General features: G+C 44.7%; 1 protein-coding gene across 2 annotated transcripts in view; it reads left to right on the forward strand.

The window, feature by feature from the left end:
• Positions 1-20,349, forward strand: part of rsrc1 (arginine/serine-rich coiled-coil 1) — a 181,418-nt gene that overhangs the window by 2,737 nt on the left and 158,332 nt on the right. For both annotated transcript variants that reach the window (XM_071359466.1, XM_071359467.1), the window contains exon 3: positions 3,381-3,503. In XM_071359466.1, coding sequence (XP_071215567.1) covers positions 3,381-3,503 — 123 coding nt within the window. The remainder of the gene's footprint in view (positions 1-3,380; positions 3,504-20,349) is intronic.

Consider the following 20,349-nt stretch of genomic DNA (forward strand, 5'->3'; position numbering starts at 1 on the left):
AAAGACAACACTTCTACTAGTCAATCTCACAGGCACAAACATGACTCGAGTCGCGCTACCATGTTAATCTCCCGCCCTTAAGGGGAAGGTGACATTTTTTGTCTCATCTGTGATATTTTGGTTAAAAGACTCGGGTCACAAAAAATGAAATGAAACAATATACCACATTACTTCTTACTAGTAGTACATTTATTGTTTTTTGTGGGGTTTTGTTGGTGTAATTTTAGTGGCAAAACAAATATTTTGGCTGGTAAAAAAAAAAAGAAGAAAAATATAGATTTTTTAATCTACCTGCCACAGTGGCTGGTGGAGCAAAATGTAAATGTTATGCCCTGTCAACAGAGCACAAAGCATAGTACAGTATCCAAGCTTTTTATTTTTGAAAGCCTTTTACATTTAATTCAGGTCATGTCATGCAAAAAAAAAATTGCGATCCGCGGAAACAACTTTGAAGACGACGCCGCCAAAAAATTACACCGCTATGTCAAGGGAGCCTGGTGCTTATTATTGGATGTTTTAGGTTGTGAATTCTGACTTTTTGGATATAATGTTAATGATATGTTAAAGACCCCACGGAACAATTCAGAACATGAATAATCATATTTGTCTTCATAAAATATATTTTATAACATAAGGAAGTGAAATTTCATCAGCAAAGCGCTTTTTCACCAACTCTGGGCAGAGTGGATGGGCACCCTATACTAGTTCATTCATCACGATACTTCCACTGTCTTCCATCACTTTATTTATTTTATTTTTTATATTTAAGCAGGGTTGCTCAAAGTGGAGTTCGCGGGCCAAACATGGCCCTAAACAACATTTGGTTTGTCAGATACTGTACGTAATAGGCTATTAGTGTGGTCAACCAGTTGAGCAAGTCATTTTATCGATAAACGGATAAGTAGCATATTGTTTTTAAATGTGTACATGCTTTTATCCTTTGAGACAACAGCTGATTCAAAGGGGGTGTGGCTGATTTTAAAACACTTCCCGCTAGCTGCCAGGAGGATACTCTTGTGCATCCTCTGCTGAAGTAGGTAATCGAGGAGGTGAGCATACTCCTCTGTTCGCCTACTGACGAATTTACATTCTTCTTGACCACTCAACCACTTATCGGTTTCTAGGTCACGGAGGAGAGTAGGACAGAGGAGTTGCAGTGAGGACAGACTTTATCCCAATGAGAATCTCCCACTAGCAAACCACTGTGGGTACTTCTTTTTCCCGCTGTAGTCAGCACCACACATCCACTTCCTGTTAAATTCAATTACACCACTAATAGGCCTTATGACAGGAGTACAACAAGAAAAGGAAGTACCCACGGTGGTTTGCTAGTGGGAGATTTAAACTATCAGGTTAAACTATTCTGATAAAATAATTAAATTATTAGTTGGTCTTATGATTGTGGAGGGCTTATATTTAGTCTAGCTATAACTTCACAAGCCCTGAATTCATTAGATTATTGCTGACTGTTTGAAATGCAGTGGATTTGACCTTTTAATTGTACAACAACGCTTATTTAGAGAAAACGTGAAGAGAATTGAGATGTATATCGTGAATCGACGAAAAGTTCGAAAAAATTGAGATATGATTTTTAGGCCATGTCGCCCAGCCCTAGTTGGACGTACTACCAAATTCTATAAAACATCGTTGGAGGCGGCTTATGGTAGAGAAATTAACATTACATTCCCTGTGAACATCTCTGGTGGACATTCCTGCAATCAGCATGCCTCAAAATGTAAAACATCTGTGGCATTGTGTTTTGTGACAAAACGGCACATTTTAGAGTGGCCTTTTATTTATAAATGCCACGCCTGTCAGGTGGATGGTCTCTTTTATTTCAGCTCATGAAACATGGGACCATCACTTTACATGTGTTTATCTGTTGGACATAGGCTATTACAATGAATAAATGTAATTACCAGTAGTTAGTAGTTGATGTTACTTCCATCATTTAGACCCACAGGCTTTTTTTTCTTTTGAATTTGTTTGTCCAGGCTGTGTGTGAGAGAAAGTGTCTGTGAGTAAATGACCGCTGATGATGTCCGCTGAGGGTCTCTTTAACAGAGGATACTGGACAGCCTCCTACACACGCGCACACGCTCCACACTCACTGCAGTCGTTTAGACAAGGCCGGTTGATGGTCATTATTTATGCGCTTTGGTCAGGGTCCATTACGCAAGATGGGAAAATCATTGGTGGTCTTGAGAGAATGGCTCGCTGATCTGGGGCCGTCTGGGTGGAGTGAGGTGGGGCTGGTTGTAGCCGTTTAACCCTTTAGCCTTCAGTCTTCCTGCTAAATCAGCCATTCATTCGCTGCCTAGGAAATGCTTCTGTCAAATCAAGGAGTTGGACATGGCCAGGGAATGGATATTGGGTGGAAAATAGATACAGGGTCTATGGCTTAAGTTAGGCCTTTATGTATGAGGCTACGTCTGCATTTGCCTATGGGCCCTGGTCAAAAGTAGTGCACTATATAGGGAATATGGTGCCATTTGGAAGGCACACTGCACGCGTAAAGATAATCGTTAACTGAAGTCTCCAGTGAAGAGCAGCACGTGTTCACTAGCTGTTCACCAGGCATTAAAGAGCTCCCCCACACAACCCATTGAGTTGACATGGAACACACAGTCAGTGTTAGTGCACATGTCAAACCTGCTCCCACTATTCACTTGGATGGCTTCCATCATGCCGGAGCACACAGGCAGACTCCCTCATGTGCCGTAGTGGCAGCTTTCGCTTTGTGCGAACCAGCCGTGTTTTCTTAACATTACCATCACACGCCTGTGTGTGTGTGTGTGTGTGTATACCGCAAGTTCAAATAACATGTCTCGTCCTGCACGTTTCTTCAGCTGAACCCGTGTGTGAAGTGCTTGAGTCAAGGCCACGATGGAAGCCTTCTTCCTGAACCAACCCGCTTCTGCGATCCAACCAACCCGGCAAATACTAATACAGCGCTCTCTCTCGCTCACAACAAAAGTATTTGATAGATTTGATGAACAACCACTGGCACTTCTAGGGGGCTAGGTATGGAAAGTAATGAGGGAATTATTTGATTACCGAAATTAACATACCAAATTATTATTTTGAGGGATATATTTATGTATACGATGGGACTGGGAGACATTTTTTCTCTGTTGCTCAGTCTTAACGTGTTGTGAAAGGCGGGTAAGAACACAGAGAATAAGAGAGAATATACTGCTTGGCGTGGAAACACGGGAGAGGGTGCGAGGGGGTGAGCGAGGGGTTGATATGTGGTTAAGAAGAAGACGAGTTTGAGCTGCTAAACTCAGACCAGCACAGTGAGTCATTCTAGCGCTGGTTAATCAATGACTGGTTAATCAATAAACACCTGTGTGTGTGTGTGTATCTGTGTGTGTCAGACGCAGGCGGCGGTCCAGCAGCAGCTCGTCCCACGGCTCGTCTCGCAGGAGGAGGAGTCGTAGTGGAGATAGAGACCGAGGCCGGAACAACCGCTCCCGTAGGTCACGCAGCCGCACCCGCAGGTATGATGGGGACTGAGGTAGTGGGGACGGGGGGGATGGGTGGGGGGAGAGAAGGGCTCAAGAGAGTTTACAGTGGCACTACTATAGTTTTGTGGGTTTGAGGATGGACAGTAGAAGGTGCTGGCTTTCAATAGGTGTCTGACTACCACACGCATGCACACACACCACACTCTACTCTCTTCACCGTACGCATACCCTGTGCGTGTCTCTGATTTTTGGCTGAATTTCACAATGTAATGGCATTTGATCATGATTGGTTCCAGCAACCACAAACTGAATGTTGCCATTTTGCTTGCCGTTTACAGCAAAACATACTCAAACAACAAAAACAACATTTGTAGGGACTTGGTGTGTGTGTGCGTTTGCCTGCGTGCGTGCGTGCGTGTGTGTGTGTGTGAGTGCCAGCCAAGCAGGCAGTAGCAGCTCAGTGTGGTTTGTTTGCTGTTGTGGCGAAGGCCATTATAACGTGGCAGGCTGTCATTAAAGAGACTCTAACTCTCTGAGCCACTCTGTACTACTGTGACAGCTGTTCACGCACGCAAACACAAACACAAACACAAACACTACACAACACAACACAACACAGACACAGAGAGCACCTTTTTTTATTTTGGTTTGTGTTAATGAAGTACAGGCACACACACAGACCCAGGAGGTCAAAGACACATTTTGTTTGCGTCCCCGCCCCTCTTTGGGAACACAAGAAAATAGGGTAAACCTGCTTTAATTAATAATGCAATTAAAACATAATTATCCATTCATGGTTTGTTGAAATATTATTATTATTATTATCATCATTATCGTGTGGTTTGTTACACATATATATATACACACACACACACACACACACACACACACACACACACACACACACACACACACGTCATTGGATGGCTTTCTGGGAGACACAAAAGGGGGGGGGGGGCTCCATGCATGGTTGTCCATGTCATTAACAATGCAAATTAACCAGTAAACTCTACTGTTTAAATCTGTTAGCACTATAAGAAAAGGCTTTTTATTTTTGATATATGATGAATGCGCACAAGGCACCTTATTTACTTGTTGTATGGCTACGGGGAAAAATTGGCGAACCATTTTAGTCACAAATGAGCGGTTTCATATCTTCATTAGGTTAGATAAGATGGCGGTAAAGAAGGAAACTATGGACTGGGCTATGGACTGTCGGAGCTAGCAGGGGAGCCTGATTGGGTGGAGGTGCTCTTCTTAAATGGAGAATTACATTGTTTATACAGTTGAAGTCGGAAGTTTACATACACCTACAGTTTTTCATAATTCCTGACATTTAATCCTAGTAAAAGTTTCCTGTCTTAGGTCAGTTAGGATCACCACTTTATTTTAAGAATGTGAAATGTCAGAATAATAGTAGAGAGAATTATTTCTTTCAGCTTTTATTTCTTTCATCACATTCCCAGTGGGTCAGACGTATACATACACTCAATTAGTATTTGGTAGCATTGCCTTTCAATTGTTTAACTTGGGTCATATGTTTCGGATAGCCTCCTACAAGCTTCCCACAATAAGTTGGGTGAATTTTGGCCCATTCCTCCTGACAGAGCTGGTGTAACTGAGTCAGGTTTGTAGACCTCCACATTTTCTACAGGATTGAGGTCAGGGCTTTGTGATGGCCACTCCAATACCTTGACTTTGCTGTCCTTAAGCCATTTTGCCACAACTTTGGAAGTATGCTTGGGGTCATTGTCCATTTGGAAGACCCATTTGCGACCAAGCTTTAACTTCCTGACTGATGTTGCTTCAATATATCCACATGATTTTCCATCCTCACGATGCCATCTATTTTGGGAAGTGCACCAGTCCCTCCTGCAGCAAAGCACCCCCACAACATGATGCTGCCACCCCCGTGCTTCACGGTTGGGATGGTGTTCTTCGGCTTGCAAGCCTCCCCCTGTTTCCTCCAAACATAACAATGGTTATTATGGCCAAACAATTCTATTTTTGTTTCATCAGACCTGAGGACATTTCTCCAAAAAGTACGATCTTTGTCCCCATGTGCAGTTGCAAACCGTAGTCTGGCTTTTTTTATGTCGGTTTTGGAGCAGTGGCTTCTTCCTTGCTGAGCTGCTTTCAGGTTATGTCGATATAGGACTCGTTTTACTGTGGATATAGATACTTTTGTACCTGTTTCCTCCAGCATCTTCACAAGGGCCTTTGCTGTTGTTCTGGGACTGTTTTGCACTTTTCGCACCAAAGTACGTTCATCTCTAGGAGACAGAATGCGTCTCCTTCGTGAGCGGTATGACGGCTGCGTGGTCCCATGGTGTTTATACTTGCGTACTATTGTTTGTACAGATGAACGTGGTACCTTCAGCCGTTTGGAATTTTCTCCCAAGGATGAACCTAACTTGTGGAGGTCTACAATTTTTTTCGGAGGTCTTGGCTGATTTCTTTTGATTTTGTCAAGCAAAGAGGCACTGAGTTTGAAGGTAGGCCTTCAAATACATCCACAGGTACACCCCCAATTGACTCAAATGATGTCAATTAGCCTATCAGAAGCTTCTAAAGCCATGGCATCATTTTCTGTAATTTTCCAAGCTGTTTAAAGGCACAGTAAACTTAGTGTATGTAAACTTCTGACCCACTGGAATTGTGATACAGTGAATTATAAGTGAAATAATCTGTCTGTAAACAATTGTTGGAAAAAAGACTCGTGTCATGCACAAGGTAGATGTCCTAACCGACTTGCCAAAACTATAGTTTGTTAACAAGACGTTTGTGGAGTGGTTGACAAACACGTTTTTAATGACTCCAACCTAAGTGTATGTAATCTTCCGACTTCAACTGTACATATGTATACACATACATGCACACACTGCTAAACCACAGCTGTTCTTTTGTGGCGCTCCGCCAACGACAGTGTTGATTAAAACAACACCTCCCCCCCGAACCAAACAGGCAATAATGCCAGTGTCACATCAATGTAGTAGGGAGATTTGGAATTACAGTTGATCATATCTCTGTGTTAACACATGAAGCAATGTGATTAAAGAGGGAAAGCCTTCTGTAAACGGCTTAAGCAGGGGGTTAACAGTGGTGGTGGGGGTGGGGGGAGCACAGCAACCTGAATGTTAAGTGGGGAATAAGTTTCGTAATGTCTGACTTGACAAAGTGGAACAGGTTACCATGGTCTGGGCTGCTATCTGTCACTGTCGTGTTAAAAGGGTTTGGGTCGAGGCTGCCTGATAAATCAGAGGTGGATTGAGTGGACAGGGCCCCCGTGATTGATAAGTTGACAGGATATGAGGCACTCGCTCGCAGCAGCCCGGGACACCCGCGTGGCATGAGATATAGAATATGAGAGGGGAGAGAAATAGGATGGGACGAGAGGGATATTATTCAGAGGAATGAGAATAATAACACCTGCATAGAAATATTGCAGGGGAAAAGGTTAGGACAGTTGGTGGGGGGGTGAATATTACTTTCTTTAGAATCCTATATGTATAAATACAATATATATACATATATATATAGGAAAAAATAATAATGCTCTATGAAGCACTTATGTGTTTACTATTGCAAAGCGACTCCCTCTGCAATCAGAAAATGATTTGAAAAGTGGAGACCCCCCGCCCCCCCCCAGAGGTGGCCAATCTAACCCCCCGAAATGCAAAACAGACAAGTGTAGCAGATTATCCATTAGTCATTAATGTTTATTCCCTTTGATCAGAGGAGTCAGATCTCCAAGCCAGCGTTATATTGAGAGGTGTTATGGCTCAGTTCACCGCTCCGGCTCCAGTTCACTGGGGATGGCGAGGCACCGAGCACACGTCTATCTGGACTCAACTAAACCCGCTCCAACAAAGACAACACGGTTAAGAATTACGGATGGGATCATAGGAACATTTTAGGGGACGTTTGTGAAGTTATGGGGTTGTAGGAGAGTCACAGGTTAAAGCCATGGCTGTCTGTCTGTCTCTGTCTGTCAGTCAGTCAGTGTTAAATCAATGGCAGGTTCACAGGAAGGGATTGGAGACCATCATAGCGTTACTAATCCACCACTTGACCTCAAACACCAGACGTCGCGCGCACGCACGCACCCACCCACGCATGCACCCACCCACATACATATACATGCATGCAAAGATGCTTACATTTCTCTCATTAATATTTCAGAGACATGTTCCGTTCGGGGAGCATAGTGCTTCTGTAAGGGTTTAGCCCAGGTAAACTCAGAGGGGTTAGTTCACTGTGATTGTCATCTGCATCAAACGGAGGGCCCCTAATTATCATGCCCTCCTCCCCAAAGGATAGTGAACTCATCCAGGAAACACTGTCGCTCCAATCTGGCACTCTGGAAGGGCTAGGCGCTCCTAGGAGTGCACTAGTGTGCAGGTTGGGGTAGTGCGTATGCCGTAGCTCGGGGGGATCAGAATGGGAAACCCTCTCGTTGGCGTAGTAGTCGCTTGCTTGGATCGCCGTTGGAAGATCACACAAGGTGTGAGTGATGGCCCAATATTTATTTTGCACAGCAACTTTCCGGTGTAATGTACTACGGGGCGGCCACAGTACATCTGCTTGATTGCTTTACCTGACTGCTCCACTTTAGGGGCCTGTGCAAAGGTCACCAAGTGTAGAGAGGAGGAGGATGGGTGGAGGAGGGGGGAATGAGAATCAGGTCTTTCTGAGAGAGAGAAGAAAATAAAAGTCAATGAGTTTATAGGCGGACGGGGGCTTTGAAAACGTGCTAAGAAAGTTCAGGTCATCGCTGTTTACACAGTATCTGGATTACCCATCAGTGTGTATGGTGGGTCTGGGCCCAGTGGTGTGCTATGGGGATCCAATCTGAGTGTGTGTTGCGGACATGACAACCCAAATCTGGGTTTCTACCCCAGAGCTAGAGAATAGGATGTAGAAAAAGAAAGATGTGAATTCTTATAGTACCTGGTAAGAGCAGAAAACAACTCAAATGTTTTTATTTTTTTTAATCGCAGTTCTCCATTATAGTTTTTCTACTGTCGGCAATGAGTGTGTAGCCTAACCTGTTTAGTGTGTGTGTGTGTTTGAATGCTGCTTACAGGACAACCTTCTCCTCTATATATGTCTGATATACCACTGGGCTTTCTCCTCTCATTCACCTTCTAGACAGGTGGCGAGGGATATATGTTTCCTCCAGTTCTCTCATTATACCCGATTTTATACAAAATGTTGGTTTAAGCTGTAAGATGACCCGGTTTGGTTGTGGTGTGTGCTCTTTACTTCATACATGCTTCCATTTTGGAGAATCTGAGAGGCTTTTTCATAGGTTTTTTCCCCTCTGCATCCAGTCTTTTTTATTTATCCCCTTTAAAGGCCAGTCAAGCGCTGCTCGTTGCTTTGTTGTCAGAAACCGTTATTTACCAAAGAGAGGAGTAAGTGACTGACACGGACGGGCCCTTTCATCCCTTGCTTGCCGCGAGGCACTGTTCCCCTCTCCTGCCAAACCCCCCCGTCCACCACCGTCCACCCACCCTCCAGGCACACACTCGGCACCAGCCCCGAGCCCCACTCCCCTGGGTGGGAACCTAGCCGCTCGGTGGATCAGCCAGAGTCTGTTCTACCGCTAAACAAACACACACACGAGCGCATGTACACACACGAGCGCATGTACACGCACACATGCACAGGTACACATGCACCCACACACGCACACACAGACACACAGACAAGGCTTTGTGAAAGCCCCAATGCAATAATCCAATTTGCCAACGCTTTGGAGTAGACAGATTTAATGGTTCATTTGTTTTTAGGTTTTCCTCGTCAAAAATGTTTTTTCGTTTTTGTTCAAATAACAGAAAACATTACGTTGGTTTTATTTACACCGACCCTATTGTGTGTTGTTCAAGTAAAAAAACAACCGTGCCACAGATAACTCAGACGGTTTTTGAGCATCTCATAGGAACCTCCTGACACTAAAAAGCTCGACTAGACGTTGCTCTAAATTCATCCCATGTCAGAAACGATGACCGATTGGTCCGCCAAACAGCAGCGGCTCCTGAATGCGAAACGTGAAGAGAACCTTGACAACAATGTATTTTAATCACCCAATATTACCCGTCAGATTGGTTTGTCTCTGTAAATATTAGGGGCCGTTGTTCTGCCTTGACCTCGCTCGGATAATGTATTTATTGTCCAGAGGCTTTCGCTTTGACTGGGCCTTTCAGTTCTCTCTGTTGTTCACGGCACTCTGGCCTTCAAACTGAGAGCTCAGGATGCTGCTTTCACTTTGTAGTACTAGCAGCTTCCTACCTCTTAAGAAATCCCTCAATAAACAGACATGTCATTCACCCGTCAGTCAACATTTGGACCGGTTTCGGAGGAAGATGGCAGCAGCTCCTAATACACAATGAGCTGTACGTTCATTTCATCACGTCGAAAAGAGCTCGCCCGTTTGTCCAGAGTGTGATAGAGACAGAAAGTGTGTGAGAACAACAGCGATAGACAGAGAGAAAGACTCTTTGCCCTGGTATCGGAAAACTGAATACAAAATGAATCTCTCCCTTCCCTACGTTTCTCCTCCATTTAAGCTTCTTGAAGTTCTTCCAAATTGGGTTTTAAATGCCAATTAGGAGGTTGAATGTAGTAAAATAAAAGAAAATGCAACCAGAATGGCCTCACCTTCTGGCTGGTTAGGCTTCTGAGAGAGACGCTGAACCTTTGGCTCCGAGCGCGGCTTTGAGAAAAATATCCTGCCTAATGAACACATTAATTAGAACCATAACTATTTATAAGATGATAATTAGAAACGAAGGGAGGTAAACTGGGCTTTTCCTGCAATTAATGGAGGATTAATTACTGGAGGTAATGAAGTGGATTTTTGAAACGCATTAAGGTGAAGTACAGAGATGTGCAGACGCTTTGTGATCAGTGGCATAATTATTCCGGTGGCCGTTTGAGTCTCGGCTCACTCGGGCCGGCTAATAAGCATCATTGCATCGTTATATATGCACTTAAAAAGACTTGCCACCAAAATGACTGCCTAATTATTTCTAATTGCCAGGCCGTGTGTTGTCATTGAGCTGTTTGGAGCGAGTGGTTTCAGAACCCTGGGTTTAATGGCGCTGTGGGGGGAAATTGAGGGGGAAAAGGGGGCACCTCACGCCGTACCCCACGGCCCAGACTGGTCTCGTCCCCCCCTCCCGTGCCACTCACTCCCGATGGGGGCGCCCCTGTCTGACTCCGGAGGTCACCCCATGAAGTAGCCGACCGGCAAAGTTTTCCGTTTTTTTTATTCAGCACTTTTCAGGTTTTCCTTTTTTCTTTAATGAACGACCATGGCTTCCTCTCAATTCAGCTTGGATGAACGGCCACCGTATGTCCATCTTCCACCTCCCCCACCGCCTACACACATTTCTGCAGCCGTACGGTACGCTACACACGCTGCTCCATTCAATAGCCATTTTCTGTGACTTATCATACAATTGGGCCCTTTTAATTTTTTTATTTAACCTACATTTAACTAGGCTCCCGAGTGGCACAGCGGGCTAAGGCACTGCATCTCAGTGCAAGAGGCGTCACTACAGTCCCTGGTTCGAATCCAGGCTGTATCACATCCGGCCGTGATTGGGAGTCCCATACGGTGGCGCACAATTGGCCCAGCGTTGTCCGGGTTTGGCCGGGGTAGGCCGTCATTGTAAATAAGAATTTGTTCTTAACTGACTAGCCTAGTTAAATAAAAACAAAACAAGTGTAATCAACACCAGATAATCCAATAGGATCGCTTTTCAGTTGTACAACTGACTAGGTATCCCCCTTTCCCTAGTAGAAGGGTTTACCTATTCAATTGGTCAGCTTGTCCCATCCTACGGGAGAAAATAATATTCCACTGGGCGCTTACAAATTTCGAGTGGCACTGGGAGGAAAAACATGCATGCCCAGTCGTTGGAAAAACACTTTTGAAAGCAGTTTAATTGCCACTTAACAGAGCAGGATCACGGCTTTCTATTCTACTTACATTTATTCCTCAATTGCCAGTTGGACCATTTTAAAACCAGGGTTTTTAGCAGCAACATGGATTAGGCGCATAGCGATCACCAATGGCGTTGAATGCATTGTCGAAGATCTGAGCAGACTCGAACATGGGTTAGCTGCTAGCCCTTCTCATGACACCAATGGATGTATTGGAACGCTGTATCACAATCCATAGTGCAGTGCACAATTGGCCCAGCGTCGTCCGGGTTAGGGTTTGGCCGGGGGAGGCCGTCATTGTAAATAAGAATTTGTTCTTAACTGACTTGCCTAGTTAAATAAAGGTTAAATAAAAACAAAAAACTAGGCAAGTCGGTTAAGAACACATTTTTATTTACAATGACAGCCTAACCTGGACGATTATTATTATTTGACCATGCTGGTCATTTATGAACATTTTAACATCTTGGCCATGTTCTGTTATAATCTCCACCCAGCACAGCCAGAAGAGGACTGGCCACCCCTCATAGCCTGGTTCCTCTCTAGGTTTCTTCCTAGGTTCTGGCCTTTCTAGGGAGTTTTTCCTAGCCACCGTGCTTCTACACCTGCATTGCTTGCTGTTTGGGGTTTTAGGCTGGGTTTCTGTACAGCACTTTGAGATATCAGCTGATGTAAGAAGGGCTATATAAATACATTTGATTTGATTTAACCTGGACGACGCCAATCACGGCGGGTTGTGATACAGCCTGAAATCTAACCTGGGTCTGTAGTGACACCTCTAGCACTGAGATGCAGTGCCTTAGGCCCAGGTACCAGCGTCTTACTTATGACTCACTGACAGCTTTGTTTGAATACTTTGCAGGACATGTCTCCCCTAGGCTACGCCTCCTCTAGACAACTAGTGATGCTAGTTGTTATAATTGAAAACAATTCATATACTTATATTCCCAATTTGTCTCGTTGTGTGTCTGCATGCCTGTGTGTCCCGTGCATAAATTTATGCGTCTGTGTGCGAGTGCTAAGCAGAGCCATGTGCTCTGGTCTGTCAGGAGACCCACTGTCACCCCCTTCTCCACCCTTCCCTTCCCAGATCAGCCGCCAAGCAAATTGTGGACTAATGGAATCTCCCAGGCAGGCAGCACTTGTCTTCTACCCGTGTACAGGCAGGGGGAAATGTGGTTTCACTTATCCATCTAATATTTTAATTGTAAAAAAAAAAGAAAAAAAAAAAGGATGGCATTAGGAAAAAATAGATTGGGATCATGTGCTTCTTGACTGAAATCCAGCCACTTTGAAAAGTAATGAAACACTTTCTCAACGAGCTTGAGTTTTGGAGAGTGTATTTCTTTCTTTCTTTTCCTTCGTTCTGTCCGTCCGGCTAGGGGCGTCCCGTGATGGAGCTCCTGGCCAAGTCGGAGACACGCAGAGGAAGTGGAGGAATGTATCACCTGTCACGTGTCCACCCTTCCTCTCTGTGATTGGTTGGAGGAGTGCGTTGGAGTACCTCAGTGCTTCTGCGCAGGAGCAGTATATTGCTCAGGCAGTCAAAGCTTCGTCAGTGAATGGTGTGTGTGTGCGTGCTCGCATGTGTGTGTTGATTTAAGGGACCTGATTGAAGTGAGCCCCATGGTTATTGGGCTGTCAGCAATCGGCTGCAGTGTGTCGTGCGGCCTGATGAAAACTCATCAGTTAGAGAGCCGTCTCGTAAGAAGCCCCGGATTGATCAGTAATAAAATGTAATATCTGTCGGCATCTGTTTTTTTATTCGGCTTCAGACACTTTCATGATCCGCAGCGACAGATGTCGCAGAGAAGTTTTCTCTGAACCTATTATTATTATATTTTTTGAGACACCTTGTTCTCAACATCACCTCTGAATTTATTTATGGGGGGGGGGAATGTACTCTCTCTTTTTTGTTTCACTCTGTCGGAGTAAAATGAATCGTTTGGTGGTTTTACGAGACGATATTTCAGATGCACTTATTTGTTTAATTATGTGTGGTTTCCCCCTCCGAGGTGGAATGCGTGTCTGCTTTGTGTCGCACATTCTTTTCCCTCCCTTTTACAGTGAGCCCACATGTTTCGTCTCAGCGTTTATGATATTTCTTATACCACAGTTGTGAGGTTCCCGAAATCACTTAAGCACACAGCATAACCGTCCACATTTAAACAATAAAACACTATTATGGTAAGGGCCTCAGATCTTCCACCACTTCATAAATACACATAAATAAAAAGGACTGGGGTGAAAAAACTCCCCATCATCTTGCCTCTAAGAGCACACCTGCTAATGAAGAACACGTTGTGTCTGAAGCGTGGCTGTCTGAGTAGTCTCCCTCTCCTGTTCCGGATGACTATGTGATCACGCTCTCCGTAGCCGATGTGAGTAAGACATTTAAACAGGTCAACATTCACAAGGCCAGATGGATTACCAGGACGTGGACTCCGAGCTTGCGCTGACCAACTGGCATGTATCTTCACTGATATTTTCAACCTGTCCCTGACTGAGTCTGTAATCAACATGTTTCAAGCAGACCACCATAGTTCCTGTGCTCAAGAACACTAAGGTAACCTGTCTAAATGAGTACCGACCCGTAGCACTCATGTCTGTAGCCATGACTTTCTTTGAAAGGCTTGTCATGGCTCACATCAACACCATTATCCCAGAAACCGTAGACCCACTCTAATTTGCATACCGCCCCAACAGATCCACAGATGATGCAATCTCTATTGCACTCCACACTGCCCTTTCCCACCTGGATAAAAGGAACACCTATGTGAAAATACTATTCATTGACTACAGCTCAGCGTTCAACATCATAGTGCCCTCAAAGCTCATCACTAAGCTAAGGACCCTGGGACTAAGCACCTCCCTCAGCAACTGGATCCTGGACTTCCTGATGGGCCGCCCCCAGGTGGTAAAGGTAGGGAACAACACATCCGCCATGCTGTTCCTCAACACGGGGGCCCATCAGGGGTGCGTGCTCAGTCCCCTCCTGTATTCCCTGTTCGCTCATGACTGCATAGCCAGGCACGACAACAATGACACAGCCTATAGGGAGAAGGTCAGAGACCTGCCTGTGTGGTGCCAGGACAACAACCTATCCCTCAATGTGATCAAGACAGAGGAGATGATTGTGCACTACAGTAAATGGAGGACCGAGCACGCCCCCATTCTCATCGACTGGGCTGTGTGATATTATGTCTGATCTCGCAAACGATGTAAAGTATGTATAGATAGATGTAGTCTAGATCCAAGCGTGTTGATTTTTAATCCGAGTGTATCCTGCTATTGGCACACTTGTTGAATTATGCAACAGAACGTGACCACATCACCAACAAACTATCATGGTCCAAACACACCAAGACAGTCGTGAAGAGGGCACGACAAAACCTATTCCCCCTCAAGAGACTGAAAAGATTTGGCATGCGTCCTCAGATCCTCAAAAGGTTCTACAGCTGCACCATCGAAAGCATCCTGACTGGTTGCATCACTACCTGGTATGGCAAATGCTCGGCCTCCGACCCCCAAGGCACAGAGGATAGTGTGTACGGCCCAGTACATCACCGGGGCCAAGCTTCCTGCCATCCAGGACCTCTATACCAGGCGGTGTCAGAGGAAGGCCCTAAAAATTGTCAGAATCCAGTCACCCTACTCAAATCAAATAATTTTATTGGTCACATGCAGATGTTAATGCGACTGTAGCGAAATGCTTGTGCTTCTAGTTCCGACAGTGCAGTAATATCTAACAAGTAATCAAACAATTCCCCAACAACTACCTAATACCCACAAATCTAAAGGGGTGAATGAGAATATGTACGTATAAGTATATGGATGAGCGATGGCTGAACGGCATAGGCAAGGTGCAGTAGATGGTATAGAATACAGTATATACATGTGATATGAGTAATGTAAGATATGTGAACATTATTAAACGTGGCATTGCTTAAAGTGACTAGTGATCCATTTATTAGTGTCCAGTGATTGGGTCTCAATGTAGGCAGCAGCCTCTCTGAGTTAGTGATTGCTGTTTAGCAGTCTGATGGCCTTGAGGTAGATGTTTTTCAATCTCTCGGTCCCAGCTTTGATGTACTTGTACTGACCTCGCCTTCTGGATGATAACGGGGTGAACAAGCAGTGGCTCAGGTGGTTGCTGTCCTTGATGATCTTTTTGGCCTTTCTGTGATGTCGGGTGCTGTAGGTGTCATGGAGGGCAGGTAGTTTTCCCCCGGTGATGCGTCGTACAGACCGCATGTGATGCGTCGTACAGACCGCACCACCCTCTGGAGAACCTTGCGGCTGAGGGCGGGGCAGTTGCCGTACCAGGCTGTGATACAGCCCGACAGGATGCTCTCGATTGTGCATCTGTAAAAGTTTATCAGGGTTTTGGGTGACAAGCCAACTTTCTTCAGCACTGTCTGTGTGGGTGGACCATTTCAGTCTGTGATGTGTACGTACGCCCAGGAACTTAAAACTTTCCACCTTCTCCACTGCTGTGCCTTCGATGTGGATAGTCATAGACTGTTCTCTCTGCTACCGCATGGCAAGCGGTACCCAGAACGCCAAGTCTAGGTCCAAAAGGCTTCTTAACAGCTTCTACCCCCAAGCCATAAGACTCCTGAACAGCTAATCAAAGGGCTACCCAGACCCCTCTTTTATGCTGCTGCTACTCTCTGTTTATTGTCTATGCATAGTCAGTTTAACTCTGCGTACATGTCCATATTACCTAAATTTCCTCGACTAGCCGGTGCCGACGCACATTGACTTTGTACCGGTACCCTCTGTATATAGCCTCGCTATTGTCATTTTACTGCTGCTGTTTAATTATTTGTTACTTTTATTTTTTTTACTTAACACTTATTTTTCTTAACTTCTCAAAGCATTGTTGGTTGAGGGCTTGTAAGTAAGCATTTCACTGTGAGGTCTAGACCTGTTGTGTTTGGCATTTGACAAATAAAATGTGATTTTGATTAGATTTGACAAATTGTTAAATACACACAGTTAAGGTTTGACACTGAAATATCTGTGTGTCCTACCATTCCTCTGTCTGCTGCAACCAAGATAAAAGGAAACAACATGAAAAACTGAAAAAGAAATGCTGGAGTTTGTACCCCCCTCCAAAAAATTGACAATTTTTTGAGTAAACCCAAATATAAGAAAATGAGTTGTTGAATGACTGGCTCTGGCGAAATTGGTTGAGTTAGTGAGTTAGCACCTCGTCTTGGGGTTTGACCTCCACTTGACCCTGTGTTTGGGTTCAGTGACTGAACAGTCGTTCCATCACGCCTTTCACTCCAGCTGCTGAAGGGCGTCATGATGTGCTGCGATGCCAGGGGTCACCAGACAGGCCAGTTTAGGATTGTGGTGTCGTCGGTGAGTGACAGTGGGCACATGGTACCAGCAGGGCTAGCTTGGAGGTCAACCGTGCCGAAGAGAGATGATGATTTCATAAAATGTTGTTTCTCTCGTAGAAAGTAACTTTTCTATTTTATTTGTTAAAAAAATGACCAGTTAGCCGTATGGGTTCATGTAGATCTGAGAAGCCTTTTGAAGGCCTTTAAACTTGGCTAAATGACTTGACCTATGGGCTGTGCGGGTGGGCTTAAATGGGTGCCGATTTCTTTCTCAGTCCAGCAGACTGTTGGACAGTTGCCAGCTGGGAGCTAATTTAAAGTAGACTGATGATTGTGGCAGATATTTACCGTCCCCTTTCATGGTTTTGAGGGGAAGGAGAAAGATAAACTTTATGGGGTATCTTTCATGGTTGCTCTTTGCTGTGTTAATTGTGCTAGCAATCAGCTACTTTACACCGCTTGTAATTTGATGTGCTTTCCTTTTTATTTTGTGTGTGTGTGTGTGTGAGAGAGTACAGATAATATGGCTGCTTGGAAGAGGGAAACAGCTTGGGAAATGATTTCAACAGCTATCGTAATTAGGAGAATATCATAAATTAAACTTGTGTCTGGCACAGCGTTTGAAGAGCACTGAAAAGTAATAAATGCTGGATGGTTAACATATTTGCATTGCGTTCGGCGGACAGCGCTGGGGAGGACCAGCTGTTTTGGATGTCTTTTGGCAGCAGGAAATGCAGCTATTGCTCATTCAAGGTGCTTTGCTTTCGAAAACGTATCATGAATATCACTTTTAAATTGAGTGGGAAACGGCTGCTGCGTGCGCTTGCGTGCGTGTGTATTCTCTCGCTGGAAGAACTCTGCGGGGGTAAACGCTTTAATGAAGTTCCTGAAATAACTATTTTTGTCTTTTGAATATATATTTTTCTTTCAGATGTGGTTTTTATATCTTGCGTATTTGGAGGTTCGGTTGAAGAACCAGTACTTGTATGATGTGGGAAGAGTCCTAGTCGAGACTTGGGGCCAAAGCAACTTACGTGTGACTTTTGACTTTCTCTTCAATTGTGTATTGATATTAAAGGACACACATTTGAGTTGCCTGCACAGATCCCAAGTTAGGATTTGGTATAGTGGTCTCCCTGGTCTCTCTCAGGTCCAGTCATAGTACAGCAGTCCCAACAGAATCCATCAGTCAGGTGCTTAGAGCCACTTATCGAAGCAGAGTGATGACACGACAATTGCCAGTGGAATCGGAGACTTCTCTTTCACATAGGCATAGCCAATTAATGAGAGATCGAGCAGACTGACAGAGGAAATCTCCCCTAAAGTCAAGATAAAGGCTAACCATCACTTTGGTCCTGCGTTGCTCAGGTGTTAAGAGCTTGGTGCTAGCAACTCCAGGGTTGTAGGTTCGACACCCACAGAGATCACATATACTGTACAAAAAATATATGCGCTCACTGTACTAGAAGTCACTTTGGATAAAGTTGCCTGCTAAACGGCATACGTTGACTATTCCGACCCCTTGACTTTTTCCACATTTTGTTACGTTACAGCCTTATTCTAAAATGTATTACATCGTTTCCCCCCCTCATCAATCTAGACACAATACCCCATAATGACAAAGCACAAACAGGTTTTTAGATTTTTTGGCAAATGTTTTAAAAAGAAAAACATAATATTCAGATCCTTTACTCAGTACTTTGTTGAAGCACCCTTTGGCAGCGATTACAGCATCGAGTCTTCTTGGGTATGACACTACAAGTTTGGCACACCTGTATTTGGGAAGTTTCTCCCATTCTTCTCTGCAGATCCTCTCAAGCTCTGTCAGGTTGGATGGGGTGTCACTGCACAGCTATTTTAATGTCTCTCCAGAGGTTCAAGTCCGGGTTCTGGCTGGGCCACTCAAGGACATTCAGAGACTTGTCTCGAGGGCCATGGTTTCATCAGACCAGAGTCTTGTTTCTCATGGTCTGAGAGTCCTTTAGGTGCCTTTTGGCAAACTCCAAGCGGGCTGTAATGTAGCTTTTGCCCTGGCCACTCTACCATAAAGGCTTAATTGGTGGAGTGCTGCAGAGATGGTCGTCCTTCTGGAACGTTCTCCCATCTCCACAGAGGAACTCTGGAGCTCTGTCAGAGTGACCATTGGGTTCTTGGTCACCTCCCTGACCAAGGCCCTTCTCCCCCGATGATGGAGGCCACTGTGTTCTTGTTGACCTTCAATGTTGTAGACCTTTTTTGGGACCCTTCCCCAGATCTGTCCCTGACACAAGCCTGTCTCGGAGCTCTACGGACAATTCCTTTGACCTCATGGCTTGGTTTTGCTGTGACATGCACTGTACACTGTGGGACCTTATATAGACAGGTGTGTGCCTTTCCAAATCAGGTCCAATCAATTGAATTTGTAGAAATATCTCAAGGATGATCAATGGAAACCGGATGCACTTGAGCTCAATTTTGAGTCTCATAGCAAAGGGTCTGAAAACTTATGCAAATAAGATATTTCAGTTTTTTTTATTTTATAAATTTGCAAACATTTCTAAACCTGTTTTCGTTTTGTCATTATGGGGTATTGTGTGTAGATTGAGGAACATCCGTTTGAGAAAAAGGCTGTAACGTAACAAAATGTGGAAAAAGGTCTGAATACTTTCCGAATGCACTGTGTGTCATTTACCCACATAGCACTGTGGATCTAGCATTTATGCCTACGCTTATGCCTACTGTACGTAGGGAGTATGGATTGTTAGTAGGGGTAGTGGTTGTAGTCCCCTGGGAGTAGCGGTCCGCAGTCACCAACTGGAAGACTATAGAGAGGATGGCTGGATGGATGAGAGAGAGAGAGAGAATTCCAGGCTGTTGTCGCTGCTGGGATGGGGAGGGGGAGGCAGGGGGCCATGGAGGAGGGGGCATGAATAATGATTTGACCAGGGTCGGATTCCAGTCGAGTCTTTAGCCTGTTTTCCAGCACTAGTGGTATCATGTTGCTGCCATTAATGTCCAATTTTCAATGAAAAACATGTTTAGCCTCCGAAATATAATACAGACAGATAACGCTGGGCGACGACACCACTATCCAGGCTACACACCCCCGACGATATAATTACCCAAATGGGTTGTGGTTAGGGATCATATCCAGGGTGAGCGCGGGGGGTCACCCAGCGATAAGCTCCCCAACCTTGCTCCAACACACTGGTAATTACTTTATTGATAATTCACTGAGAAAATTGCCCTAGCCAATAGCGGCAGCCCGATTTAATGGATTGGCTAGGCGAATAGGAGGGGGGGAGAAAACAGCAAGGCCCTTTTAATAGAAATGAGAATATGTTTAGGCCATAGGGGAACCATTTTTTCCTGAGATAATAACACAAATAAAATGTAAAACAGGCAGGGCCTTGGCATGGGGTAGGGGTTGATGCTGTTTATCTGTGTGTCTTGCATTAACACATTTACCCCTGGCCTTAAACGAGCTAATCATTCTCCAAGGGGAAGGGCTTGGTAATGAAATTGACATTTAACAGCATAGCCTCACTCTATTAACTACAGTAAATGTAATTTGGTACAGACCCCAGAAGTGT

This window comes from Salvelinus alpinus, chromosome 22, assembly GCF_045679555.1.
Source record: "Salvelinus alpinus chromosome 22, SLU_Salpinus.1, whole genome shotgun sequence".
NCBI classification, from domain to species: domain Eukaryota; kingdom Metazoa; phylum Chordata; class Actinopteri; order Salmoniformes; family Salmonidae; genus Salvelinus; species Salvelinus alpinus.